The sequence below is a fragment of the Colias croceus genome, chromosome 19, assembly GCF_905220415.1.
Source record: "Colias croceus chromosome 19, ilColCroc2.1".
Taxonomy (NCBI): domain Eukaryota; kingdom Metazoa; phylum Arthropoda; class Insecta; order Lepidoptera; family Pieridae; genus Colias; species Colias croceus.
In genome coordinates this window covers 3475307-3500819 of record NC_059555.1, presented here as the reverse complement: position 1 = coordinate 3500819, position 25513 = coordinate 3475307, and the positions used below count along the sequence as shown (strand labels likewise).

General features: G+C 33.6%; 1 protein-coding gene across 1 annotated transcript; it reads right to left on the bottom strand.

Moving 5' to 3' along the window:
• Positions 1 to 1252: 1252 nt before the first annotated feature.
• On the bottom strand, positions 1253 to 25373 carry LOC123700067 (oxysterol-binding protein 1). Its single transcript, XM_045647181.1, has 15 exons — positions 25137 to 25373; positions 24235 to 24423; positions 23071 to 23341; positions 22667 to 22832; positions 15624 to 15745; positions 15190 to 15267; positions 14475 to 14594; positions 11641 to 11755; positions 10053 to 10239; positions 9613 to 9700; positions 8770 to 8943; positions 6930 to 7118; positions 6085 to 6227; positions 4749 to 4904; positions 1253 to 4307 (listed from the first exon to the last, which is right to left on the bottom strand). The coding sequence occupies exons 1-15, from the start codon at positions 25277 to 25279 to the stop codon at positions 4112 to 4114; spliced, it is 2337 nt and encodes a 778-aa protein (XP_045503137.1). The 5' UTR covers positions 25280 to 25373; the 3' UTR covers positions 1253 to 4111.
• Positions 25374 to 25513: the final 140 nt, after the last annotated feature.

The following is a 25513-nucleotide window of genomic DNA, read 5'->3' as shown; positions in this document are numbered from 1 at the left end:
TGTCGTCGGCGCCATTTTGGATTTTAGATTTGACCTCATATTGATTAATAGCGACTCCAACTCCTTGAAAATGACACCCATGACGAAAAGATTTCAAATTTTCGTCGGCGCCATCTTGGATTTTAGTTTTGACCTCATATTGGTTAATAGCTACCCCAAAAACCACCCACATTTGCAAATGTGTTTGCTACTTAGGAAAAGTTCAGATTTAAAGATATAGGTTATGTGAATGTGTGGTAACGAATTTAATTTATTTCATTCCGACTGTTTCTCGAAATAACATACATTTACTAAGAATTGCATACAATGCCGGGTTTAATATATTGCCGGTAACATAATATTATGTATGATAATAATTCTTAAAAAAGTATTTTATACATTTCTTAAAAAGCTTCGATATTGTATACAATAATACAATTCATATTCAAATTGTTGTAAAATAGTCACACTTTTTTAAGTTAGTTGAATACACTAAAATACTTATAAGGATCGTACCTACTAATAATAGTAACAAAATGAATTTTTAAAGTTCCCAGTAATCTTCTGGAATCAATTTCAATAAAAATATAAAAAAAAATAATAATATCAAGTATGAAGATGGTCTATAAAATGGAATGCGCTATGTTTACGTCTTTTACGTGAGCGTGATGTTCGCGCGAACCACGTGGCGACGTTAGATACCTAAATTTGAGTAACGCAGATTTGTGACAGCGTCCTTAACTCAATGAATGTGTTAAATAAAGAATACAACATTTTCTATGAAAGATTTTTTATTTATTTACCTTCATGTATTACCTACGTTACGATTTTCCCAAAGACTGTTTCTGACAATATTCTATAAAGTGCAATTAAATAGGTTTATGCGGTTATAATTTTTATGACAGGTTTTTTATAATTAATTCTTACTAGAATTCCGCCCGCGGCTTCACCCGCTTTTTTAAGAAAAACCCGCATAGTTCCCGTTCCTATGGGTATTCCGGGATAAAGTAGCCTATGCCTTATTCTGGGTTTTTAGTTACCTACATAGGTACCAAATTTCGTTGTAATCGGTTATTTGCGTGAAAGAGTAACAAACATCCATCCTCATAAACTTTCGCATTTATAATTTTAGTAGGATTTTTACTTGATAAAACCCTAAAATTAACTACTTTAGAAAGTACATGTAGATCGGTCCCATTATTTTGTTTGCCTTTGCTCTTGATTAGTAGGTATCAAATAGTAAAATAAGGGTCGCAAGTAAAACAATCAAGAATATTTTCGATATAGTTTATTTTTATACTCAACATGATACAGATGTTATGGCTTTGTATTGAAACATCATTCTATTAATAAAAATATTAACAAATATCTTACATCCACGTAAAAATGTACAATTTGTAATAGATCTTACAAAATATCCTACACTTCGTCCAAGTCGGTGTCAAAGATCCGGGCACAGACACACGAGACGTTTGATAGAGACCTGACGTCGTCACGCGGCGTCACTCCCACTATAAGGCATGCGTATTCTGTCAGGAACGACTTTGTATGTTGAATATTCGCCCTTGCAACAATACGGAACTGTTATACACCTTATTGTTTATTTGGACGCAAGAGCAATGCTTAGTTTTGGAATAAATTTGCGATTATTTACAATATACAAATATGAAAGGAAATTATTTTATTAAATAAGATAAGAAATAAAACCTTTGTTGAACAGTTAACAGTTCTCGTGAAATTTGTGTTCAAACCTGGAAGCAGATTCAAAGTTCTACAAGGATGACATTATTTATATCGTATCTCTATTTGATTTTAGTCAACTGCAACTAACTGAAACTTGAACAAAAATAATTTTAGACAACATACAAATAGAAACACGACTAAATGACTGTATACACCCCTCATAGCACCTATTAATTTTCCGTATATGTTACTAGTAATTAAATTTACACTATAATGAGAAATTCTGTGATTTAAAAACAAATAGATAATTTACTAAGTCCTAATTACCAAAGCGAGTTTAATATATACATAGTGGTGTTTGATGTTGAACCGATTGACGTGTACTTCATACAAGATTTGATTTCGTTGTATTAACTGTTAAAAAATAACTTTATTTTATATTTATTTTTATAGGAGTCAATACAAAATATAAATCTATTGAATTAGGCCATAAAGCCATGACACACCCGACATTTTTTATATATTTTAAACTAATAGTACACATAAACATTGTTTTTCACATCAATTTCAACAATTTTGCTAAGAGCCCAAAAATTTTAACATATTTTTTTACAAAATAAATTTTTTCCGAAAAACAATAATATTTTAAGAAATAAAATATTTTACTTTTATTACATTATAAACTTAAAGCAAACTAAACAAAAATACGACAAATAATGGAATGAGTACCAGTTTCAATGGTGTACCCACAGAGTTAATAAACATCTCATACTTATAAAATAAAATCATTGTTATAATAATTATACATGCACAACAATAAATAAGACAAAATGCATATAATTTTTAAACACAATCCAATCGTTTTTGTTACACTTGAGTAAAAAATAATAATTAACATTTAAATTATCTGTAAGCTGTCGTAGTACGCCACTCGACAATTTTTCCCTATGAGTTTAGACGCAAAGTTACAGCGCAGGTAGTTTTGAAAAATAGACAAAATTATGGATAACTGTATAAAAATAACCTAGAGATAACAATTGTCGTATCGGTATATCTCGAATTGTACTAGATCTTTAGACAGCACATTACATTTGCAAACAGACAATTAATAAAAATTGTGTTGTTTAGCTGTGAAATATTGTATTTACAAGCAATTAAGAAAATGGATCGCATAATTTTACGATTCAAAAGTGACATTGAAATAAGCTTATATAGACGAGTTAATAAGCAAAGTATGATTATTTGTATTAGTTTTCATTGAATTATGATCGATTTTAGAAATAAGCAAAAGCACAACCATTTTTTAATGAACCAGTTTTGATGCAAATGTTGAGTTGTAAAATGTTAACAATTACTTCCTTAATACTGCTTTTATGACCTTACATTACTTGTATTCCATATTTTCAGCAATATTTGTATTAATTTTATGTCATTTGACGTATGTTGAATTAAATGCAAGCATTGTTGCCTTTTCCTATTCCAATTATTATACAATAACATGGCTGTATAAATTAAATTATTTTTTTTATTGTAATGATGGCAAATTGCCATTACATTGTTTTTATTTTTAGTATAATAGTACCAACTTTGTATTGGCTTAAGCTGCAAAAGATTTGATTTCAAATTAGTAAAAAAACTAAATTTATGTCAAAATATTTTGTTTTACATTTACACTTTTTTGTTTATAGTATTCCCATAGTATTTGTCAGGACAGGCTGACGTGTTTTGGATTTATTGAGATTTCCATTTTTAAATCTGATAACTTAGTTGGAACGTAAGTCGACTCGAAAGAGCATAATTGCAGCGCATGACCTTCAGAATATATTGAAACATTAAGCCACCTACACACAAGTACTGTATAGTACCCACTCCTCGAAGGACAGTTGCGTTCGCGTAAATCTATACAGTACACACAATAGGAGTCGCTATACCCGTCAACTGTCCAAAATACCATGCGTTTTCTGTCTTGAAGGACCATATCCAGCATCAATTAATAAAACCGCACTAGTTAGACGCTCATGTCACGGCTGAAGATGTGAGAACATGCGTAATGCGTAACTTCACGCGTAATCCATTCTTCCGTACATTAACTCATCGTTCGCTATTCATGATATAACACTGTTTAGCATCGTGCGTGGGTAAAAGATGTGTCAGCACGCGTATTCCATTCCAGCGTCCGCTTATCAAATTAAAGTTTACTAATCAGATGTTAACCTCCTGGTGTAAATGTGAGAACGCGCGTATCCATCTCGAAGGATCCCATCAACCAAATCCAGCACACCATTCCATCGCCCACCCACCGTCGTGCGCAATTATTCCGTCTGTCCACATACCGAATGATAGATAGATCACAAGCAAGATGTAACTCGCGCACGTACACGATACATCCAAAACACGCGCATTCCGTCCGAAGGAGCACCACACCACACTACCACTAGACGCACTATCACTAGAAGATGTCGGGGCAGCGGGCCCAGTCCCGGCGCTGCTTGCACTCCCAGTACTGGTTGTTGTACAGATGGCGCAGGTGCGGCTGGCCCGGCGCCGCCTGCCGCGCGAACCACAGCGGCGCGCGCGGCGCCGGCCCGGCCGAGCCCGCAGCCGCCGCCGCCTCCGCCGCCGACTCCAGCTCCCGCCGCGCCGCACTACAAGGGAATACAGTTATTGTGATTTATATAACATGTTTGGTACCACTATTATAATAATTGTTATTATACCTACTATGCAATTATTGCATTATTCTACTAGGAATAAGTCAATTTCATTTCTAGATTTACTTGGAAATCGTTTTTGCATTTCCGCAAGAGTATATTTTATTTTACTTGATTCAATTAATCATTATCAATCTAAATACAAACGTTATTTTTCAACATAGATTATTAATTAGTTTTAATTCACACCTTTATCACAAAACGGCGTAGAACCTTTTTCCAAATTTATTTGTTTATTAATCGCATTCGATTGATGTGATTTATTAATCGTATTTATCGCGAAAGGTACTTAACACAAATTTTTTCTACTGAATGTACAATCACAAACTATTTACTCTGCTTATTGTACCAGATATGACAAGTATATACGCATACCGCTGCTTCTCCTCGAGGCGCAGCTTCTCCGCGTTGGCCTCGTCCCAGAGCCCCTCCTCCATGAGGCGCTGGTCGGGGCGCAGCCGCGAGTCGGTCGGCGCCACGCCCGACTCCGGCTCGTTCAGCTGCGCCGCCAGCAGCGTGAAGTTGTACCATCTGCATGTTGCACATACATATTATGTCACGTGTTTATTCACTACTAGCTTACCACCCGCGGCTTCGCCCGCTTTGTCTAAACCTAATCACTACATAGTATAAAACAATGTCGCTTTTTCTGTCCCTATGTCCTTATGTCCCTTTGTATGCTTAAATCTTTAAATTACGCAACGGATTTTTACACATTTTTTTTAATAGATAGAGTGATTCAAGACGGAAGGAAGGTTTTAGTATACATATAATTTATTAGGTTTTAGACAAAGCGGGCGAAGCCGCGGGCGTTAAACTAGTAAATTATATACTAAAACCTTCCTCTTGAATCACTCTATCTATTAAAAAAACCGCATCAAAATCCGTTGTGTAGTTTTAAATTTAAACATACAAAGGGACATAGGGACAGAGAAAGCGACTTTGTTTTATACTATGTAGTGATAGTGAAGTAAAACATTAATTGTACCCGGCACCCGCGTATCAAGTAATAACTTATTTATGTTACTTAAATTGTGAAAGCAGATAAGTATTGCGTACTTGCGCGTTTTTGGTTATGATTTTTCAATTTAAATGTATGTATGTATATCTGTTTATGTGGTCACTAACGAGTGCAATGTATACGAACGCACGCGCGTACATCTATAATGATTAATGAAGTAATAAGTATGAGTGACTTTCTGAGCGTGTCTATATTCGCGTGTTTAGTGTATTTGTCTATGTATGTGTAGTATGTATGCAAGTGTGTGTGTGCGCGCGCACTCACTTATTAAGTATAATATGTTACTGTGCATTGTTGCATGCAAACACTGTAATCATGTTTGCGGGCGTGCACGTAGTGTTATTTTTTTTAGTATCTGTCATGTGTCTGTTCACATATAATATGTATTTATATGCATAACTAGCTATTCCGCGCGGTTTCACCCGCATTGCTCTGCTCCTGTTGGTCTTAGCGTGATGATACACAGTCTACAGCTTTCCTCGATAAATGGGCTATCTAACACCGAAATACACTAAGCAAATACTACTGAACCGATTGCGATGAAATTTTGCACACATATAGAGGGTAACTTGCATTAACACATAGGATAGGTTTTATCCCGGAAATCCCTCGGGAACGGGAACTATGCGGGTTTTTCTTTGAAAACGCGGGCGGAAAGCTAGTATGTATTAGTATATATGTTTAGCTCACTTGTCAGCGTCGGGCGGCGCGGGCACGCGCTGCCAGGCGAGCACGAACTTGCCGGTCTTGCACACGGTGTTGTCGGGCGACGCGCTCGTCACCGCCGCCACCTCCACGCGCGCGTCCCAGTGCCCTTGCAGCACGTAGCGCGGCTATAGGGTACACGACACATTAAACAAAATATAATAAAAATTCTTTATTGACAAAAGATTTTATACATGTTGAAATATTGAAGTCTCTGACTCCCAAACGTAAAAACCTGTATGTCAGGAGACATTGTTACTTTGGTTATAAAAAAAGACGTGTGGCACTCGGGGACTGCCGCGGTAAAGCTATTACATAGCATGCCTTCAAGCCACACCTCCGTGCCCGTCGGAGTGGGGAGCGTGAGGTATTTTCGTTACGGAATTTCTCGATTCGGTCCCCGCGCTCAAGGCCCGCGATATAAACTATATAATGCAATAGCTTAATAAGAATAGAAAAAAATCTATCACAAGACTTTTGAGAGACGTTTGTTTCCCTGGCATGGAGAGACGCGGTGCGAATCCAAATTCGTGATTGAGTTTTAAGTATTCTTAAAAAATATCTCGGTTGCTTTAAATGTTTTTTGCAGAGTCGTTAATATAAAATTTTAAGACCACCAAGTAGAAATCGTTTTAACAAAATAACAATAGTTTTATAGTATTTATCAAATATACCTCAATAAGAGTGCATTGCATATTTTACGAATTACACATCCGCTATAAATGTTAATTTCACCAAAATTAATTAGACATGACTATCATTTTAGATTTTTATCCCTATCAAATTTATCACTAAAATCTTTACTAAACTTAATTCTCATGAAAACTAACCACGCCGTTGGGGTCCTTGATGACCCCGGTGACCTTCCGCTGCGTGTCCCTGCTGAAATACCCGTAGGGCAGGTACTTGAGGTGCGCCACGTACCCGGTGGCCGGGCCCGCCTCGCCCACTATCTCCATGTCCCCGTGGTTGTCCACCCACAGCTTGCCCACTATTATGTTGTGCACTGTTGTCGTTACCTGTTATTTACGTGGAAAATGTCAATTTTTCAAACGTAATTCTTTTGTAGTATTATAGCTACAGAATCTCAAGAAATAATAAAGTACAGTCGTTATAATTCGCAGTCATGGGTCTAATCTAGGCGTTTAATAACTGCCATCAAAAGATACAAGAGTGATAAATTGAGATTGATTTTTTTAAAACTCATTCAAAAATATATTACTATATTAGTCTTTCAAATTCTATTAAAAAGCATTTGTAATATTATCTTTACAAGATAATATTTATGGACAACTAATTAATTATTAACACTAAGGAAACATAACTATACGATTCAACAAATAATAGGATTGATTTTGTGACGACAGAGGTATTTAATTTTGATGCCAATATATAGTATGAAATCGAAAGGTAATCGCATTTTTCAAATGACATTTGATATAGGACATAGACTATCCTATGTTTAGTTGAATTGCATAGTTATATAAAAATAAAAATATACAATGTATAATAAAATATATAAATTTACATAAAATTTTAATCAACAACAACGTCCAAAATGACCGATCCCCAAACCTTAGTCCACCGATATCTACTCCCCGAGCGTCTGAACAGCACGAGGGTCTCCGCGTCAGGGGTGATCGTGATGAACTGCCCCCTGAAGTAGCTGGAGACCGAGAACTGCTGCCAGCACACCCAGCCACTGGCACCTTCGCAGTGGGAGGCGCTGGTTGGTGGGTGGTGTTGCACCTGATTACTTACCTTTGTTAGTTACTAGTTGTGGTACTCCGCGATACTTTTGGATGGGTATAAAATATGTACTGAGTAATATTGGTCAGCTCTAAAGAGTTGTTAGTGTAGTTTGCAATAGAGTAGCTGAAATGTGTAAGCTTATCTGACCAATTAATATACATTTATTTTTAAGCAGTAGGTACATTATTAAAATGTTCTGTGTTAAAAGTTCAATTTTGATTGTCAAAACAAGAGAAACGAATTGTGACTGTTTAGCTAGTAGCAGCAATCATTGTACAAGAATGAAGCTGAATGTTTGAACGATATATTGTCATCATTAGTGTATTTTATTATACCTACATTCAAACTTACCTAAGAGCCTTTCTCCTGCCTTAATTAGTGAAAACAACATTGCTCTGCCTACCTGATAATAACCGCCTGATATTTCTCGCGCCTGCTCCCTGCTACCTAACATACACAACGTGACATTTTATATATCAAAAGTTTCACCGAACGTATTTGAAAACGTCGCCCTATGCCTTAATTTGATATCAAGTAACCAATAAAAAGTCACGACAATATTTTAAAGAAAAATTACGCATCGAATTCCCATGTATTACCTCACAACATATCAATGCTATAAAGAAAACCATGTGTCCAAATGCTTAGCTTTTCCTTACATTATAGTTAATGTTTATAACTTTAGTGAACTCATATACACACACAACATATTACATGTTGAATTTGGTACCTCTGCCCGTATTAACCCGTTGAGCCCCAAGCGGCCCGATTGGTCCCAGACACAATAGATTTTCTATTGTGTTCCCCAGACACAATAGGTTCCAGGGCCTGAGTTATTAATAAAAAAACCGCAAAAATCCCCTAACACAAGGCGACACGTGTTCAAATACGCCCCCCCCCCCCCCTCCCCGCACGCACCTTCCGCCACGAGTACTTGTTGCCGCTACCGACGAAGTACGCGTACGCGCCGCCGAGCGGTATCACCTGCAGGTACTTGCCGCGGAACTTGCTCGTCATAGTGAACTCCTGCCAGCACTGCCAGCCGGACGCGCCCTCGCAGAACTGCGCCACCATGGGCGGGTGGTGCGACACCTGACCAGTGACCAGTGCAACGCGGTTAGTTTTTTTTTTTATTTCGAACAAGCATGCGTTTGAATTTAGAACGATTAACATCGAAGCTTTAAATTTTTATTTACGAACGAGCATAATTGTACGCTTACATCCAGGAGGAAGTGTATCAAGTGTTTAAATAGAGTATGATGTTTTTGGCACGGAGCAAAAGAACAATGATTGGTTTTTGTATAACAAAAAATTGTATTTTTTTTTAATAAGTTTATGAACTAAATATAGCTTTTTCAGATTGTTCCGTTTAGTATAACAATATAGACTTACAAGCAATAACATTCGGTTTTTACAATACCAGTTATAAATTACGTGTTTTTCGCACATCATTATTTTTCTTCTTATCACTTAACATACAACTATAATATTATATAAAATTAAAAGTAATAAATGGCGAAGATTTACATAAAGAGAGACGGGATAGGAAAGGCAGGAGAAAGGCTAAGGTATAAGGATTTAAGGATATACTGACAAAAGGATATTGGCAACATGAGAAACATAAAAGTAAACTCTAAATAACTGATTAAAAAAAGATGTAAGTGAATATTTTAACAATATTCCTAAGGATTCATGTTTGCAATAACCCGAAAATAAAATACGTATTTATAAAACAATTCAACAGTATAAACAATAACTTGCCTGTTCGCTTATGACTCGCCAACCGAGGTCCGACATACGATCGCATTCATATGTCTCACCCAATAAAGGGTTAAATGGTTTTGTCGTTCTGAAAAAAAAATTAATTTAGAAAATTATTGTACTTATTTCAATTATTATGTTAATAAGAAACCGTAGTTTACAGTAAACTAAGTGACCGCAATGTCTAAAACTTAACAAATTATATACTAAAATTCTTCCTCAAAAACGACGCTATCAATTGGTGAAGACAGTTGGTTTAGTTTTTGAGTTTACCGTGAACGTATGGACAGACTTTTATAATTTGTAGTGATGTATTAATGAATAATTATATAAAAATAATTGAGTCAGAAGTAATACCCGCATAATGTACACAAATTTTCCTCATTATTAAATGGAACCAACCATTCCCTACTAACAAACATACACTCAAAATCACGCACCTGTTAGCCGTAGTAGCATATGAAGACACCGTGAAAGCCGCTACATAGGCCAATTGATGTGCTGGGTCAGAGAAGGTGGCAGCTTGGTCCAGTATCGACGAATACTCGTAGTCCTCTGTTAACCGCTGCAGCATGGAGAGGGGCTCGCTGAAGTTCACGGGTATCGGGATCTTGGATAACTCCTTGCCTGTTTTGTATATATTAGTATGAGATGGTCAATAAAACATATTAATGAATACATATTTTCACGGGTATCGAGATCTTGGATAACTCCTTGCCTATTGTGGATGTTTATTTAGTATGATCAATAAAATATATTATTAAATTACTTTTTTTTTTTTCATTTTTTTTATTTAGTAGGGATTGCTTTCATTCTATCATAGTTTTTTGCCTAAAAATAAATAAGAACACAACATTAACATAAACATCTTCACAGAACAAACTTTTGAAACACATCCTATTGATTTATTTATAGCTTTCCTTGAAAGAGTTAACAGACAGTAATGTGTAAAATTGAGCTTTCAATTTAAATAGGTTTCAACAACAGTTGCAATACCATTATTTTTTTAGTAATACAAGCCTAGATCCACGGTTTTATTCTAATAGAATTTCCCGCAGTAAAATTAATTTAAAATACTGAAAAAAAAAACACCATCTTGGCGTGAAAAGAGAAATAGACAAACACACATACATTTAAATGTAAAATAATCAAGTAAGATTGATTCCTAGAATAACTTAACACAAGCCGTTGTTGTGATACAAATGTTTGGTGTAAATAAGTTCATTATCAGTTCTGACTTCTGAGTCAGTGCGAAACACGATACCGTCGTAAGCATCGATAGATTATTGAATATTCATGTCGGTAGCAAAATGCGGCCGTCTTCATTTGCATTTTGTCAATTTCGCTAAGAAATGCAAATCAGGTTATTTTTTATTTATTAAACTCGTTTGAAAAACAGTATTTACCTTTTTTCTGGTGTTACAGAATTTAAAGTTCTTTCCTAAGGCACTAAAATTTTAATAACAGTGTTGAATATTTATTTAATGAAGCTTATTCAATTCTTAATATTTTGTTATGTATTAGTACATAAGATAAATAATGTATCATACAGAAATTAATGAAAATGTATCTAATTTTCTATTAAATATATCATATACCTATACAATGTTATATGCATAGTAATCGAGAAACTTAACCAATATATTATTTACTTAACCATAGTTTTTTTATCGTACGAACTAATAATAAACGCTAATCTTAATTAGTATATAATCTAATTAGTAGTAATTCTATACCTACTATAATAGTAAAGTAGTAAGATCCATAGATAGAAAAATAATAGCCTATTAAATAATCATTAATTGTGCTATTGAATTTATGTCTCAATAATATATAGAGTTTATACTAATATTGTAAACCAGAGTTTGTTTCGACTTTCGTTACATACGTTACATATCTCAGAAAATACTTTGTGTTGGATTGTCCATTTATCGAGGATGGCTAAATAAAAAGTAGAGCGAATAGTTGGGCTTACACATAATATGATATAGAGCATAAACCATAGACACAAGTTTCAATAGAGCTCACCTATACAGTTCTTCATGATGGACCATAGACTCAGCGGGTAGTTGGGCTTGTCGGGCACGCGTGTGCGCCGCGGATGCCCTTCCACCACGCTGTCCGTTGCTTGAGATACATGTGGCTGGAAAGATGTTATTTTGTCTATAAAATATTAATAAATCCTTATAGAGCTCGCTAATAATAAAAAGCCAAAAAAAATGTCAAATGCCTTGTATGCAATAGACTATGCAATTAAAATTTCTTAGCTTATGTATGCAGCTGTGAACGATATACTCGTACCATAAGTTTCTTCTTAAAAGAAAGTTCATTCAAACTGATACAAGTCTGATATAATCTAACCAAATCTATTAAGCTCATTGAAAATGCGATTATATTTCTACACACAGCATAGAACTAAAAATTGCATATTATAGTGCAAAGTTCATGAAATATAACAATTTGTGATAAGATTAGCTTACAATTATTAACTTATGATAAACAGACAAACAAGTGACTCATTATTTTTATTGTTAAGTAATACAAACAGACTTTTGATTAATGAGATTACTTTAGTAATCCTGTATCCTAATAAACATAGTAGGTAAGCAAAGTTTTGAAATTTGAGACTTGTTTTAGCATTACATATTTTCTTGTGTTTGTTTTTACGCGAGTATTATATTTTTAGAAATCGAAGATTTTAACGGATTTTAAACGAGATTTATTTATTATATGTTATCATCACGATGTTTCGCACACTGCGGGCGTGGTCACGGGGAGACTAAGATTTTCGTCTTGACTTATTTTTGTTTCAAATAACAATCACATTTACAGTGTTGTTATTTGGAAAACAAAATTAACCAAAATTCCCTATAATCCAACTTTCGTGTAAAAAAATTATTACGATTGCTCACGTAACAAATTTGCGTGATCACATTAATTAATATTTAGTTCGCACCGGTGCAAAAACCGAAGTCATTCGCTTAGTAACGTTGACCAATAAGGAGGCAGGTCAGGGCCAAGTACTAAATCTATATCGGTCAATTTTATTCAATCATAAATTGTTTATGTTCTTGCAAACGAGACGTCGCGGTCAAAAGGTGATGTAATTTAGGATGCGTCGCGAATTTGTGCTCTGAAGGACATTGTAGCAATATAGATTTTACTGAGCTTGTACATATTTATCTTGATTGATATATTTTCTTATAAGACATGTTTATGTAAAATGTTTTAAATATAAATTCAATACATGCATTATTCTACTTCCTACAGACTATTATTATTTATTATTAACGCGAAATAATTTAAAAATCTTTGTTACTCATATCAGCAAACACAAGTCATCGGTTAGAAAGATACAGACATAGATTATAGTTTAGATATATCACGACAGACGTCGCGGGTTCTAGATAGTATTAAATTAGCATATTGCCTTCTCGTATGTAGGTATTTTTAGTTTTACTTCCGCATATCACATAAAATGTTTTCGTAGTAATACAATGCCGGCCGGTGTGTCATATTTATAATAAGATTAATTGTAATACACAGAGTGCAATGTTGTTTGTATCCTTTGAAAAATACACTTATCTATATACATATAATAAATCTGTAGAAGGGTCAATTCTGTACATTGAAAATATTGAAAAAATAACTAGCAGGGGGTGTTACTGGATCGATACCAAACCCAAATATGTGATTAAAAAATTTTTTGTCTGTCTGTCTGTCTGTCTGTCTGTATGTGAAGACATCACGTGAAAACTACCGGTTCGATTTCGATGAAACTTGGTATAATTATACCTTATTATCCTGGGCGTAAAATAGGATACTTTTTATCCTGGAAAAATACGTAGAAAAAAAATTAATCTCAATTTTTCAGTTATCCATAGACGTTGTTCTGTAGTAGGTACCGCGAACACACGTTGCGTATTATTATAGACCTAGCCGTATTTGGGTCCAATTGATATTTATAAGATGTCATTGTCCGAGTTACTCAAAATGGAGAAATAAACCATCCACGCAAAGACCGACATCCGCGCGGACGGAGTCGCGGGCGGAAGCTAGTCTATAATATAAAAATGAATCGCAAAATGTGTTGGTAAGCGCATAACTCGAGAACGGCTTAACCGATTTCGTTAATTCTTTTTTTATAATATTCCTTGAAGTTCGAGGATGGTTCCTATGTAGAGAAAACGTGAATATGTACCACGGGCGAAGCCGGGGCGGACCGCTAGTTACCTATAGTTATTGAATATTTAGCACTCAAAAATGACAAAATTCTCGTCTTATTCTGGTCAGTCTACTATACTGGTTTAGATTTTTAATACTTATAATATTTTATAAGAAAACCGCTCACCTGCTGTTTAAAGCAATAAAGCGAGCAGAAAAGATGAACATTTTAAAAGGCAATAGATTATAGGTGTTTAACTTAATACATTTAATTTTTATTATATTACGCTAGCATCACAATAAAGTACTTATTAAAAATATTTACTAGTATAACATTATATCTCATTGTAAGTATACCGACGATTAGAAAAACTTATCTCAAGTCGTAACGTCCATATAACCGACTCATCTAACATACATATTATCTACTGCGATGCGAAACGAACACCAACCTCAACTTATCTATACATATAATAAATCTGTAGAAGGGTCAATTCTGTCTGTCTGTCTGTATGTTCAGGCATCACGTGAAAACTAACGATTCGATTTCGATGAAACTTGGTATAATTATGCCTTATTATCCTGGGCATAAAATAGGATACTTTTTATCCCGGAAAAATACGTAGAAAAAAAAATTCTTTATTTTTCCGCGCGGACGGAGTCGCGGGCAGAAGCTAGTTAAAAATAAAGCAACTCACCCAAATCTTAATATCCAGCTGCTTATCATCAGACGGCTTGGCGCTGGCGGCCGCCGCGTCAGCTATCTCCGCGCCTCCCATCGCACTCTCCGCCCTTTCCTTGTCTTCCACGAAATACACCTATCAAATAAAAAAAAAAACTATTATGTTAGCGGAATCACATTTTGAATAAAAGAGGAATAATCTATAATATAAAAATGAATCGCAAAATGTGTTGATAAGCGCATAACTCGAGAACGGCTGAACCGATTTCGATAATTCTTTTTTTATTATATTCCTTGAAGTACGAGGATGGATCTTATGTAGAGAAAACGTAAACATGTACCACGGGCGAAGCCGGGGCGGACCGCTAGTAATAGTATAAATTCAATACTTTTTAAAAGAAACGAATACTATGTAAGTTTATAAAACCCATTTAAAAACAAGGCAGCAGTAAATTATTACCATACGGTACCTACGAAAAAGGTCACGAAAAAGTCATTTTCCTCAATAATAACACTTATCACAATATATATCAAGAGTTAACAAATATAAAATGGTCAGAACATGCAGCAACAATAAATTCGATAAAACTAAATCTATTTCAAACTAGATTCTATTCACTCAAATTTAGAATTAATTAACATCAAACAAGATTAACGAGTCGTTTGGAGTTTACAAAACAATCAATTAGTGTAATATTTAAACAATATGTTCAAATTATTATTTAACTTACTTGTTGTGTTTCTGTTACAGTCTCTACCTCTGATTCGTCAGAGCTTTCGCCGCTTTTTACTTTGTTTTTTCTATTTACCTAAAACCATATAAAACAGACATCAGAAACCTATCAACATAACAAAACAGGTTTTTGTAAAAGCCAACGATCACCTATAAACTAACAGTTCAAACACTTCAGAAAGCACATTAATTTTTATATAGAATAATTAAATACAGACAAAGTTTGACAAGTATGAATATTATCTATAGAAGAACTTGTTTGTTTGACCGTGCTAATCTCGAAAACTACTGGTCGGATTTGAAAAATTCTTTCGGTGTTAGATGCCCGATTATTGAGGCTATATATTATTATCACGCTTAAACCAACAGGAGCGGAGCAATGCGGGTGAAACCGCGGGGAACAACTAGTTACTGCTATAAGAAAAAACTTACAGGCACTTTAATTACAAAGGAAGTTTTGTCTTCCATAGCCGATGAGGCTCCCTCTTCAACCGCATCAAAGAATTCATGTTCGTCATCTTCTGTGTCATTCCCTTGTCCAGAACCGTTTCCACCTGTGCCAATAAAAACGTATTAGTATAAATTGCTGTTATTTTTCCTCCTTTGTTAAATATTTGAATTTATTGCTAAGAATCCATTATCAAACCAACATAGTTGAAAATATTGGCTAAGCTGCATTTCAGGTCATGGTAGAATGAATTTATCAAAGGTCAAATATTACAAACTGAATACTACAACAATAGTTATTTAAAGAGTGTGTTTAGGTAAAGTAATAATAAAGTAAATAAGTCTTAATTTTCAGAGTTATTTTTAACAAGGTGATGAACAGGGATACACAGAATTTTTAATGTAACTGCTCAAATATCTAAGAAACTATGTGACATTGGAATATTTTGATAAATATACAATTTAAATGTTAAATAAAATCAGGTATTTTAAATGCAACACAGCACATATAGCATACAAACACAAATATGCATTTTATATAGCATTATGAATGTATGTGCGGAGCATTGAGTGCGAACATTTAATAAGCTTGTTCACAATTTAGCAGTATTTATAAACTACTAGCTTTCCGCCCGCGGCTTCGCCCGCGTTTTCAAAGAAAAACCCGTTCCCGTAGGATTTCCGGGATAAAACCTATCCTATATCCTTTCTCGGGTATCAAAATATCTCTATACCAAATTTCATGCAAATTGGTTCAGTAGTTAAGGCGTGATTGTGTAACAGACAGACAGACAGACAGAGTTACTTTCGCATTTATAATATTAGTATGGATGTGAGAGATTCAAATAATGAGATTGATGGATGATAGCTGATTGTATAAACTGATAATGTATCTCGAAGAACTAGAAAATAATAACAAGTATTGTATAAGTTTGATAATCTAGTGATCATTATCAGCTTATAGTAAAAATATAGCAAATGATGATAATTTTTATCTTATTTCTAACAATAAACAACACTTTTTAGTTTTAGTAAATTTTTCTTACTAATTGTAGGTACATAAAAAAACAATTTTCCTACCATGTTAAATTGTAAAGGCTATAAACAACTTTGAATACAACATGATATTCATTTAAAATATGCAACACCTTAATGTATAATGGATTTAATAATGGGGCTAAAATAGAAAGTTCTTTCTAGAATGTTGTTTTATGGCTTACTATTTAAGGTTTCATATAGTGACAAAAGATAACAGCGATGAACTACATAGAATACTGCATATGTAGATACTATAGTAATAATAAATTTTACTATGCCAATGAACTATGGTTTTATATAAGTACATCACTTTGTGCGCTCCTAGGATATAGAATATTGAATAGGTAATTTTTACACCATTGAAACACACTGCTCATTTCCTTCTGATAAATGGAGCCTAAAATCATTAAGCAAAAGTTAGATAAGACTAATAGACACCTTTAATTATTTATTGTGTAAAATGACATTATACTTATGAGCTTGTTATGTTATGTTAGCATAAGCTAGCAAAGGAAATTAATTAAAAATAACAAACAATTATCACAGACATAAGCACAATTAAATGTACACAAACATCGTGATTCACAGTCATGCATGTTGAGTGTGGACATGAAAGAACATTGTGATGATAGCACTGAATTCTATTTTTTCGTCAATTTATATTCACTTACCACCCATGACGTATTCTTAGTTGTTATATTAATTTATCATAGCAAATAACCTTTATAGTTAAGATCAATTCAGTTTAATGACAAGCCTCTAAATACACAATGCCAAGATCACACAAACACAATTAAAACACCTATACTTTTATATTTGTAACTAAGGAGGAGCACGCCGAAATCAACACACTGTTCAAAGCAAACGATAATTAGATAAACGAACACGCAACAACCGCAACATACCAATTATTGCAAGACATTAGTTACTGTAATACAACCTTGGTATAACCAAAAGACGAGAAAATTAAGAACAATATCGCACAAATTCAGAACCTCATGACGGTCGATTTACCTACCAAAAACACGGGTTATATTTATTTCATTTTATACATTTTTTTATGACCTTTCTATATTTATTGATAATGAAACACTGAAATTTAAAGTGAATCAATTTAGATGTTAATTTTGCAAGTCGAGTCGACCAAATATTTCGATATTTCAGATTTTCCTACATCCGTCACTAGCGTCATACGTCACTCGTCATTCAACGAATGCGTTCCGTTTCATTCTGTTTGTACGAACTAGAACTTGTCGCTTAAATGAAAGAATTATTAGTAATGTAGGTATTGTAAAAACGAAAAGAGATTATTAAAAGAGATTATTCTCTTTTATGAATATTTACATTACTAAAATTAGAAAGAGGAAAGATTTGTATACGAATGTATGTATATTATATTGTATGTTTGTAACGAAACGGCTCAAAAAATACTGTATGGATTTGGATGATACTTTTATTATAAAACAACTGAATAGAAATAGTTTTAACATTAAAATGTTGTAGCTTGTTAGTTTAAATCTTGTAGCTTTTGAGTTTAAACTCAAAAGCTACAATATTAAAAAAAAATATTTTTCATTAGAAAGCTCAACAAGCTCAACAACAACAAAAGAACTTAGAGCTTAGGCAATATACCTAGTATGTTTTTGATATTATTTTTCAATCTGGAAGCAGCGGGGACAAGTGACTATATAGTAACTTTATTATTAATTAATTATGTATTATAGATTGTAGGGATACACATACATGCAATATGCTGGTCAAATCTTTTTTTCAAAAGTACATATCCACACTGTTTCATTTGTGCCGCTTGTACTTCATAATAAATTATATTTTAATTCAGTAGCGCTTAACCGTTGGCCTGAGTCATATGTTTGTAAAAAAGATTAAAAGTATAATGAAATAAGGCTTTTTATTTGGAGTCCTTGAACCAAGAAGTGCTAATATACATAGATGTTCTATTTTGATGTTATGACGCTAGATAAAACTATTAAATAACTCATATATTTGAAAGTAGTTAAGTTTGATGAACTAATTGCTTTTAAATTATAAATTTTCCATTTGTTGAGTTCCATTGGAGACGTTTGACGTTTGGCTTTTAATTCTTGTATACAATATTCACATATTCTGATGTATACAATGTCCCACTGTTGGTATACTAAGCTCAAAAGAGGTTATAGTTTTACTTTTGCATACGCTGAGTTCGTAAAAAATACGTATAAAATTCCAGACACATTTTTTTTTTCAAATATGGAGATGAATTCTTAAAACTATGTGTATATACACCCATAACAAGCAATCCGCCCAACTTAACCACCAGCACGATAAATGCTCACATTAGCGAAGCGGTATATATGCTGCGCGAAGCTAGAGAAGAATACATGGATTTTCAAGAAAAATTTAGCAAAATTTTTTTGACGTAATTTTGTTAAGTATTTTTACGTGATCAGTGTATGTCTCTTCGCGCTTAGTATACCAATAGTGGGACACCCTATAAAATGTCATTTAAATTGTATGAAACATGGAGTATTAAATCTAATAATGATATTAATTGTTATGTTGAGAAATTTAAATTTCCGACTGCTAGCAATGGCATTTCTAACAGATTAGTAATTAACACCTATGTAGGTACCTATTGTTGAAATTGAATAATGATTAACATAAATTATTATAGCTTCTGTTAGTGATGGGATATATAAATTTTATTTTACTAGGTACCTACTTTTTAACATGCAGTGCACTACGGATTTTTACTCGCTGTATTTTTTATGAAAAAATTAAGTGAGATAGTAAAAAATTTACACTAAGACTACACATTCAATATGCAATTGAATAATTTCATACTTTATTAATTGTTTATAATTTCTTCTGTTTTCGTCTTAAATGACTAATTTCTAATTGAAGTTTTCATCTTTGTTTCTAACAGGTATATTTAATACTAGCTTCCGCCCGCGACTCCGTCCGCGCGGATGTCGGTCTTCGCGTGGATGGTTTATTTATCCATTTTGAGTACCTCTGACAATAACATCTTATAAATATCTATTGGACCCAATTCCCAAATACGGCTAGGCCTATAATAATACGCAACGTGTGTTCGCGGTTCTACGGAACAACGTCTATGGATAAAACTGAAAAATTAAGATTATTTTTTTTTCTACGTATTTTTCCAGGATAAAAAGTATCCTATTTTACGCCCAGGATAATAAGGTATAATTATACCAAGTTTCATCGAAATCGAACCGCTAGTTTTCACGTGATGACTTCACATACAGACAGACAGACAGACAGACAGACAGACAAAAATTTTTTTAATCACATATTTGGGTTTGGTATCGATCCAGTAACACCCCCTGCTATTTATTTTTTCAATATTTTCAATGTACAGAATTGACCCTTCTACAGATTTATTATATGTATAGATTTATACAGCTGTGAACGTAAAATTATTAAAGATATTGACTTATGTGTTTTTGTACGGCGGCGGCGGAAAATGTACTCACGCGAACTAAATCGTGGAAATCCGCAATATGTTTAGACAATTTAAATTATACATGCATGTCATTATTTGATAAGCCTGTAATAATCACACCGGATGTGCTAATTGTTTGCGCTTATATAAAATACTATTAGTCCATTGAAAAGTTACATTTGGGGTCGCATTTCTTAGAGGACGCAATTTTATTTTTTTGATGTGTAGAGGGGGTTAGTGTGAAGCTATCACCTAGTTTGTGGGGTCGCCACCCTTGTCCCACGGCCGCCATCTTGAAAATGGCGGATATATCTCTTCAACTGTTTATCTGACAAAAAAAATTTGTTGACATTATTTGTTGCAAATAAAATTCTCTACAATTTTGGTCGAGTAACTTTTTGTCGTAGAACTATAAATAAAAAAGTTATAAGCGAAAATGTTCAGATAATAGAGATATTTATATTTTTCAATAAAACTTTTTTTTTATCATTTTACGAAGAAATGATATCAGACCATTTTTGTAGATTTTTTTTCGAGGAACAACTTTTACATACAACAATTTTTCATAAAGTCAATAGCTAAGGTTTTAAAGCGCTCCGAAATTAGTACTATTTTTCAGTACTCTTAGCTATACGTTATACATATATTATGTGTGTACTAATTGGTCATCAGTTATTGTTTTTTTTTTGTTATAATAATATTTTTAATAATTAATTTTGCAATATTATTAATAATTAATTATTGACTCTTTTCCCCACCACCCAGGAGGAAGAGTCTGGAAGTACGTTTTTTTTTCCGTCGAAAAGCAGGGCTGAAATGTTCTGTTCTTGCAGTGCTGCATGGGAAAAGAGCCAATAACCAATATATGTATAGTTAAGAGTACTGAAAAATAGTACTCACTTCAGAGCGCTGTAAAACCTTAGCTATTGAGTATTGACGTAATGAAAAAATGTTGTATGTAAAAGTTGTTCCTCGAAAAACAATCTACAAAAATGGTTTCATAGCATTTCTTCGTAAAATGATAAAAAAACAATTTTATCGAAACATTCAAATAGCTCTAATTTCTGAACATTTTCGCTTATAAATTTTTTATTTATAGTTCTACGACAAAAAGTTACTGGACCAAAGTTGTAGAGAATTTAATTTGCAACAAATAATGTTAACGAATTTTTTTTATCAGATAAATAGTTTAAGAGATATATCGTAAAAACCATTTCAACCACTATTTTCAAGATGGCGGCCGTGGGACAAGGGTGGCGACCCCACAAACTTGGTTTTAGCTTCACATTGAACCCCCCTACACATCCAAAAAATAAAATTGCGTCCTCTAAAAAATGCAAGGTTAGGCCAAAAAAATGTAACATTTCAATGGACTATATACAATTTGTAGAAATGATTTTTTTGTTTAGGATTTTATGCCTCTGACATCTAGGTATTACATACTGAGTTATAAAAATTAAAAAGTGCTGTGCTGTTTACGACTTAAATTGATCAAATAAAGTTGATTTTGAAGTGATACTTCTTTAGACGCGTTGAGAGTAAAATTTCAAGGTCGCGGCGCGCGTGGCAATACCGTCACCTCATGGAGTAAGGCGACGATTTTGGTATCTGAATCTTCTTACTCATAAAAGTATCACTTCTGACACACTCTCTTTTTCATTGTAATTTATCTAATATATACTATAAAGGCGAAAGTTTGTAAGTATGGATGTATGGATGTTTGTTACTCTTTCACGTAAAAACTACTGAACCGATTACAATGAAATTTAGCACACATATAGAGGGTAACTTGGATTAACACGTAGGATAGTTTTATCCCGGAAATCCCACGGGAACGGGAAATATGCGGGTTTTCCTTTGCAAACGCGGGCGAAGCCGCGGGCGGAAATCTAGTTTTATTATACATCGACCTGGCTAATAGGCTGTAAAATTAAAAAGAAATAACAAAATTAAATTAATTGCATTTGTTTAATGTGAATGCAACTTACACTGGTGGTAATAAGCTTGATTTTACTTTATTATTTATTTACAATTAGAATTTTGACAAACATTTGAGGACAGTTTTTGTTGTTATAAAGAATTGTAGAAGAAATAAATTTTTATAGGTAAAAATGACGTCAGTCTCTCGATGACGATACGTATACATTGACGATAGTTTTCATGCTTGTGCCTAAGTAGTACTTGGTACTTACAAGTTACAGTACACTTCTCAACGGCTACTTATCAGTACATATGTGGTGTGCTATTGGTCACCGTCTTCACCCGACCATCATGTTGTATGGAAATCTGCTCCACAATCCCTTACTACGAACATCTTCACTTCACTAGTTATTTGTCACTGTCTACTAACCACTTAATTTTCTCACTGGCTACTTACCAGTATGTGGTGTGCTCTTGGCCACCATCTTCTCCAGAATCATATATAGCAAGCTTCTTCTTACAATATAAACATCTTCACTTGCTTTTTACCAGTTATATTTCTCACTGGCTACACTTACCAGTACATTAGTCACTGGCTACTCACCAGTATGTGGTGTGCTCCTGGCCACCGTCTTCTCCAGACTGTCATGTTGTCTCGCAAGCTGCTCCACAATCTCTTGCAGCCGCATCTTCTGTTCCCGCTCATGCTGCAGCGCGCGATTCATTCGCGCGCTGGATGCAGCGGCCGCGCTCATGAATTCCGAACACGCCTGTTTGGAAAAATACAAATATTAGTACTTTACAATTAGCAACAAACGAAAATTACCTTTAAATAAAAAATATTGTAAAAAGTTTTGATTTTCGCACGTTATAGTATTATGATGAATACTAATAAATTTTTATTTTGAACAAAAACTTATCTGAATAAGACCTTGCTTTTTTTTGAATTGACATTTATAACTCTTTAAGATTAGCCTAGTAATTCTTCTAATAAGTATAAGTACTCACGTTCATCATAGCATTACACGATATTCTAAACAGTGTAGCCCTCTCTGACACTTGTTTAGTAATATCCGATGGAGGTATCTCCAAATCGACGAGGGATCGTTGCAGAGCAGCCCCGTGCCTGGTGACCAGCTCTGAACATGTGCGTAGATCGTGGAACCTGGCTGAGAGCTCGCGGGCTATTCCACCTGCGTCCTCGCCTTCGCCGTCACCAGCCACGGTGACGGGACCGGAATTCATTTGGTCGTCATCGTCGTCTGATTCTTGTGCGCGTCTGAAAGTAATCATTACTGTTAATCATGACATTTATTTGGTAAAAATAATAAAGTATTGTCACTGTTACATTTAATATTAAATTAATAAAAAAAATATTTATTGACCTTTTTTTTACATTTTGTAGTAATAAAGTCTCTGAAATCCAAAAAAGGGTAAAACCTGTATGTCTGATAGAACAATACTGTATTTAACTTGTGCCGCAATTTTTTAATTGACTTATTAGAATGATTCTTATTCATTCAACCACAATTCGAAAACATATTGTTAAAAGCAGCTTGAGATATCACAAGATCATATGCTAACAAACTCGCTCAAGCGCTAAGTGGAGAGGGAGACAGTACATTAGGTTAAAGAGACATAACATTGCAAACAAAAATATTCTAATATAAATAAAACACCAGATACAAGGGTGCAGTTGATGGACAAGCCTCTTCTTACAATAACATTTACTTGTGAGAATTTCTCAACCTGCATAATAACCTATTGTCTAAGATACATATTACATGTCTGATGTCACAGAGAAACATAAAAACTACTGTTTTTCTGAATATTAAAGTTTCTATAAAGAATACTATTTTAATTAAATTATGTTATAATTAATTAGGTGGAGTCTCATATTTAAGACTTCTAGACCATTCATTCTTATGAGAAAAAAAAAAATTAATTACCAATCATACATTTTTGGGCATGTTGTATAATATTCACATAGAACCAAGCTTAAGAACATAATATTGTATTGTTCACCTTTATTTTTATAACTATCAATACAAATAAAATCTTTTGTATTGTTTAGTTTATAACAAGAGAGATTACAATTAGACGTGTATGAAGTCATATACATATAGACCTTAAACATGCTGTAGCGATAAATAACATCTTACAAATACTTACATAGCTTTTGCCTTAGCTAGTTCTAGAGCCGTGACCCAACTCTGCCGTTCCACTTCATCATGGGCTCGAATGTGGAATGTCTGTGTACCGCCATTGCTAATCACAAACGTACAGGAATCTGCCGTGTGAATCAATGCACCAAGTAGCGATATTGTTCCACGACATGTATGTGCCATCTCAGCTTGATTTCTGAAAAACAAAAACGTTTTTCTTCCCATACAAATATGTTAAAGAAAATATTTATTTTAATGGTATCATGTTTACATATAATCAGTAAAGTACTGTTTATCAAAAACAAATTATCTAATATTTTTGAGAATTTAATATGTAATAGAGAGATTGGTTGTTAAATATTCTTTATATTTTATATACACTTCAATTTCCACATTTTTATTCATATTTTGTAGTTGTAATTTAAACAAGGCATTAAAATGATTGAAATGATTTTTTTTTTAATCAAAAATTATTAACTAAAAAACACACTAGGTATCTCCTCAATATGATATATTTTATTAGCTAGCATAGGTAGGTAGTTAATTTTTAATATTTAACTAATTAGGAGTATAATTCAGTGAACAATTTAGGAATTGATAATCCCTTGTAATTTTTAATAGGTATTCATTCTTTTTTAATAGCGACACACTTAGCATAAATATGGAAAAATAAATATATAACCAATTCCTAAATTATTAAAAAAACATGATTACAACATAGGCTATGTGGCCTGAATTAAATGAATTTTATTTATTTTTTATTTTTATAAGCAAAGGGCATGTTTGTAGGAATTTATTATCGAAGTGAAGTCTGAATCTTATAGAGAGAAGAATTCGTTTGATTTAAATTCTTATTAAGTTCTAATTAGTTGACTGGTAAAGAGAAAACAGTTGTGATTATAAAAGTACCTGTAGTATGATAATAGCCCGTTTGACAACACGAACCATCTTCGTTGATATCCTTTGAGATAATTCGTCCACTTAAACAACCACCCCTTTTTTTCAGGATCACCTGCAATAGGTTGACCCTTGGGGACAATTACATCAGCCATTTTTTTTACAATTTATATATTATTTTGCGTAGAAATACATCACACTGCTAGAGCCACGTTCATGACGAGACGACCAAATTTCGACCTTAATAAAAAATAGAAAAGTCTGTGTTGCTATTTTCCAAATCTTAGTTGTCAATTTTTATTAAACGGTCACTTTTCTAATGGGAAACCCCTTGGGAAACCCACAGGAAACCAATTGTTCTTAAATTTTACTCTATTTGCGTAAAGTAG

Coding starts and splice junctions, on each gene's coding strand:
- LOC123700067 (XM_045647181.1), bottom strand. CDS start 25,279: ATGGCTGATGTAATTGTCCCCAAGGGTCAACCTATTGCAGGTGATCCT. Junction 15,268..15,623: donor CCTTTGTAATTAAAGTGCCT/GTAAGTTTTTTC, acceptor ATATGGTTTTAG/GTAAATAGAAAAAACAAAGT. Junction 8,944..9,612: donor GGCGAGTCATAAGCGAACAG/GCAAGTTATTGT, acceptor GTCACTGGTCAG/GTGTCGCACCACCCGCCCAT.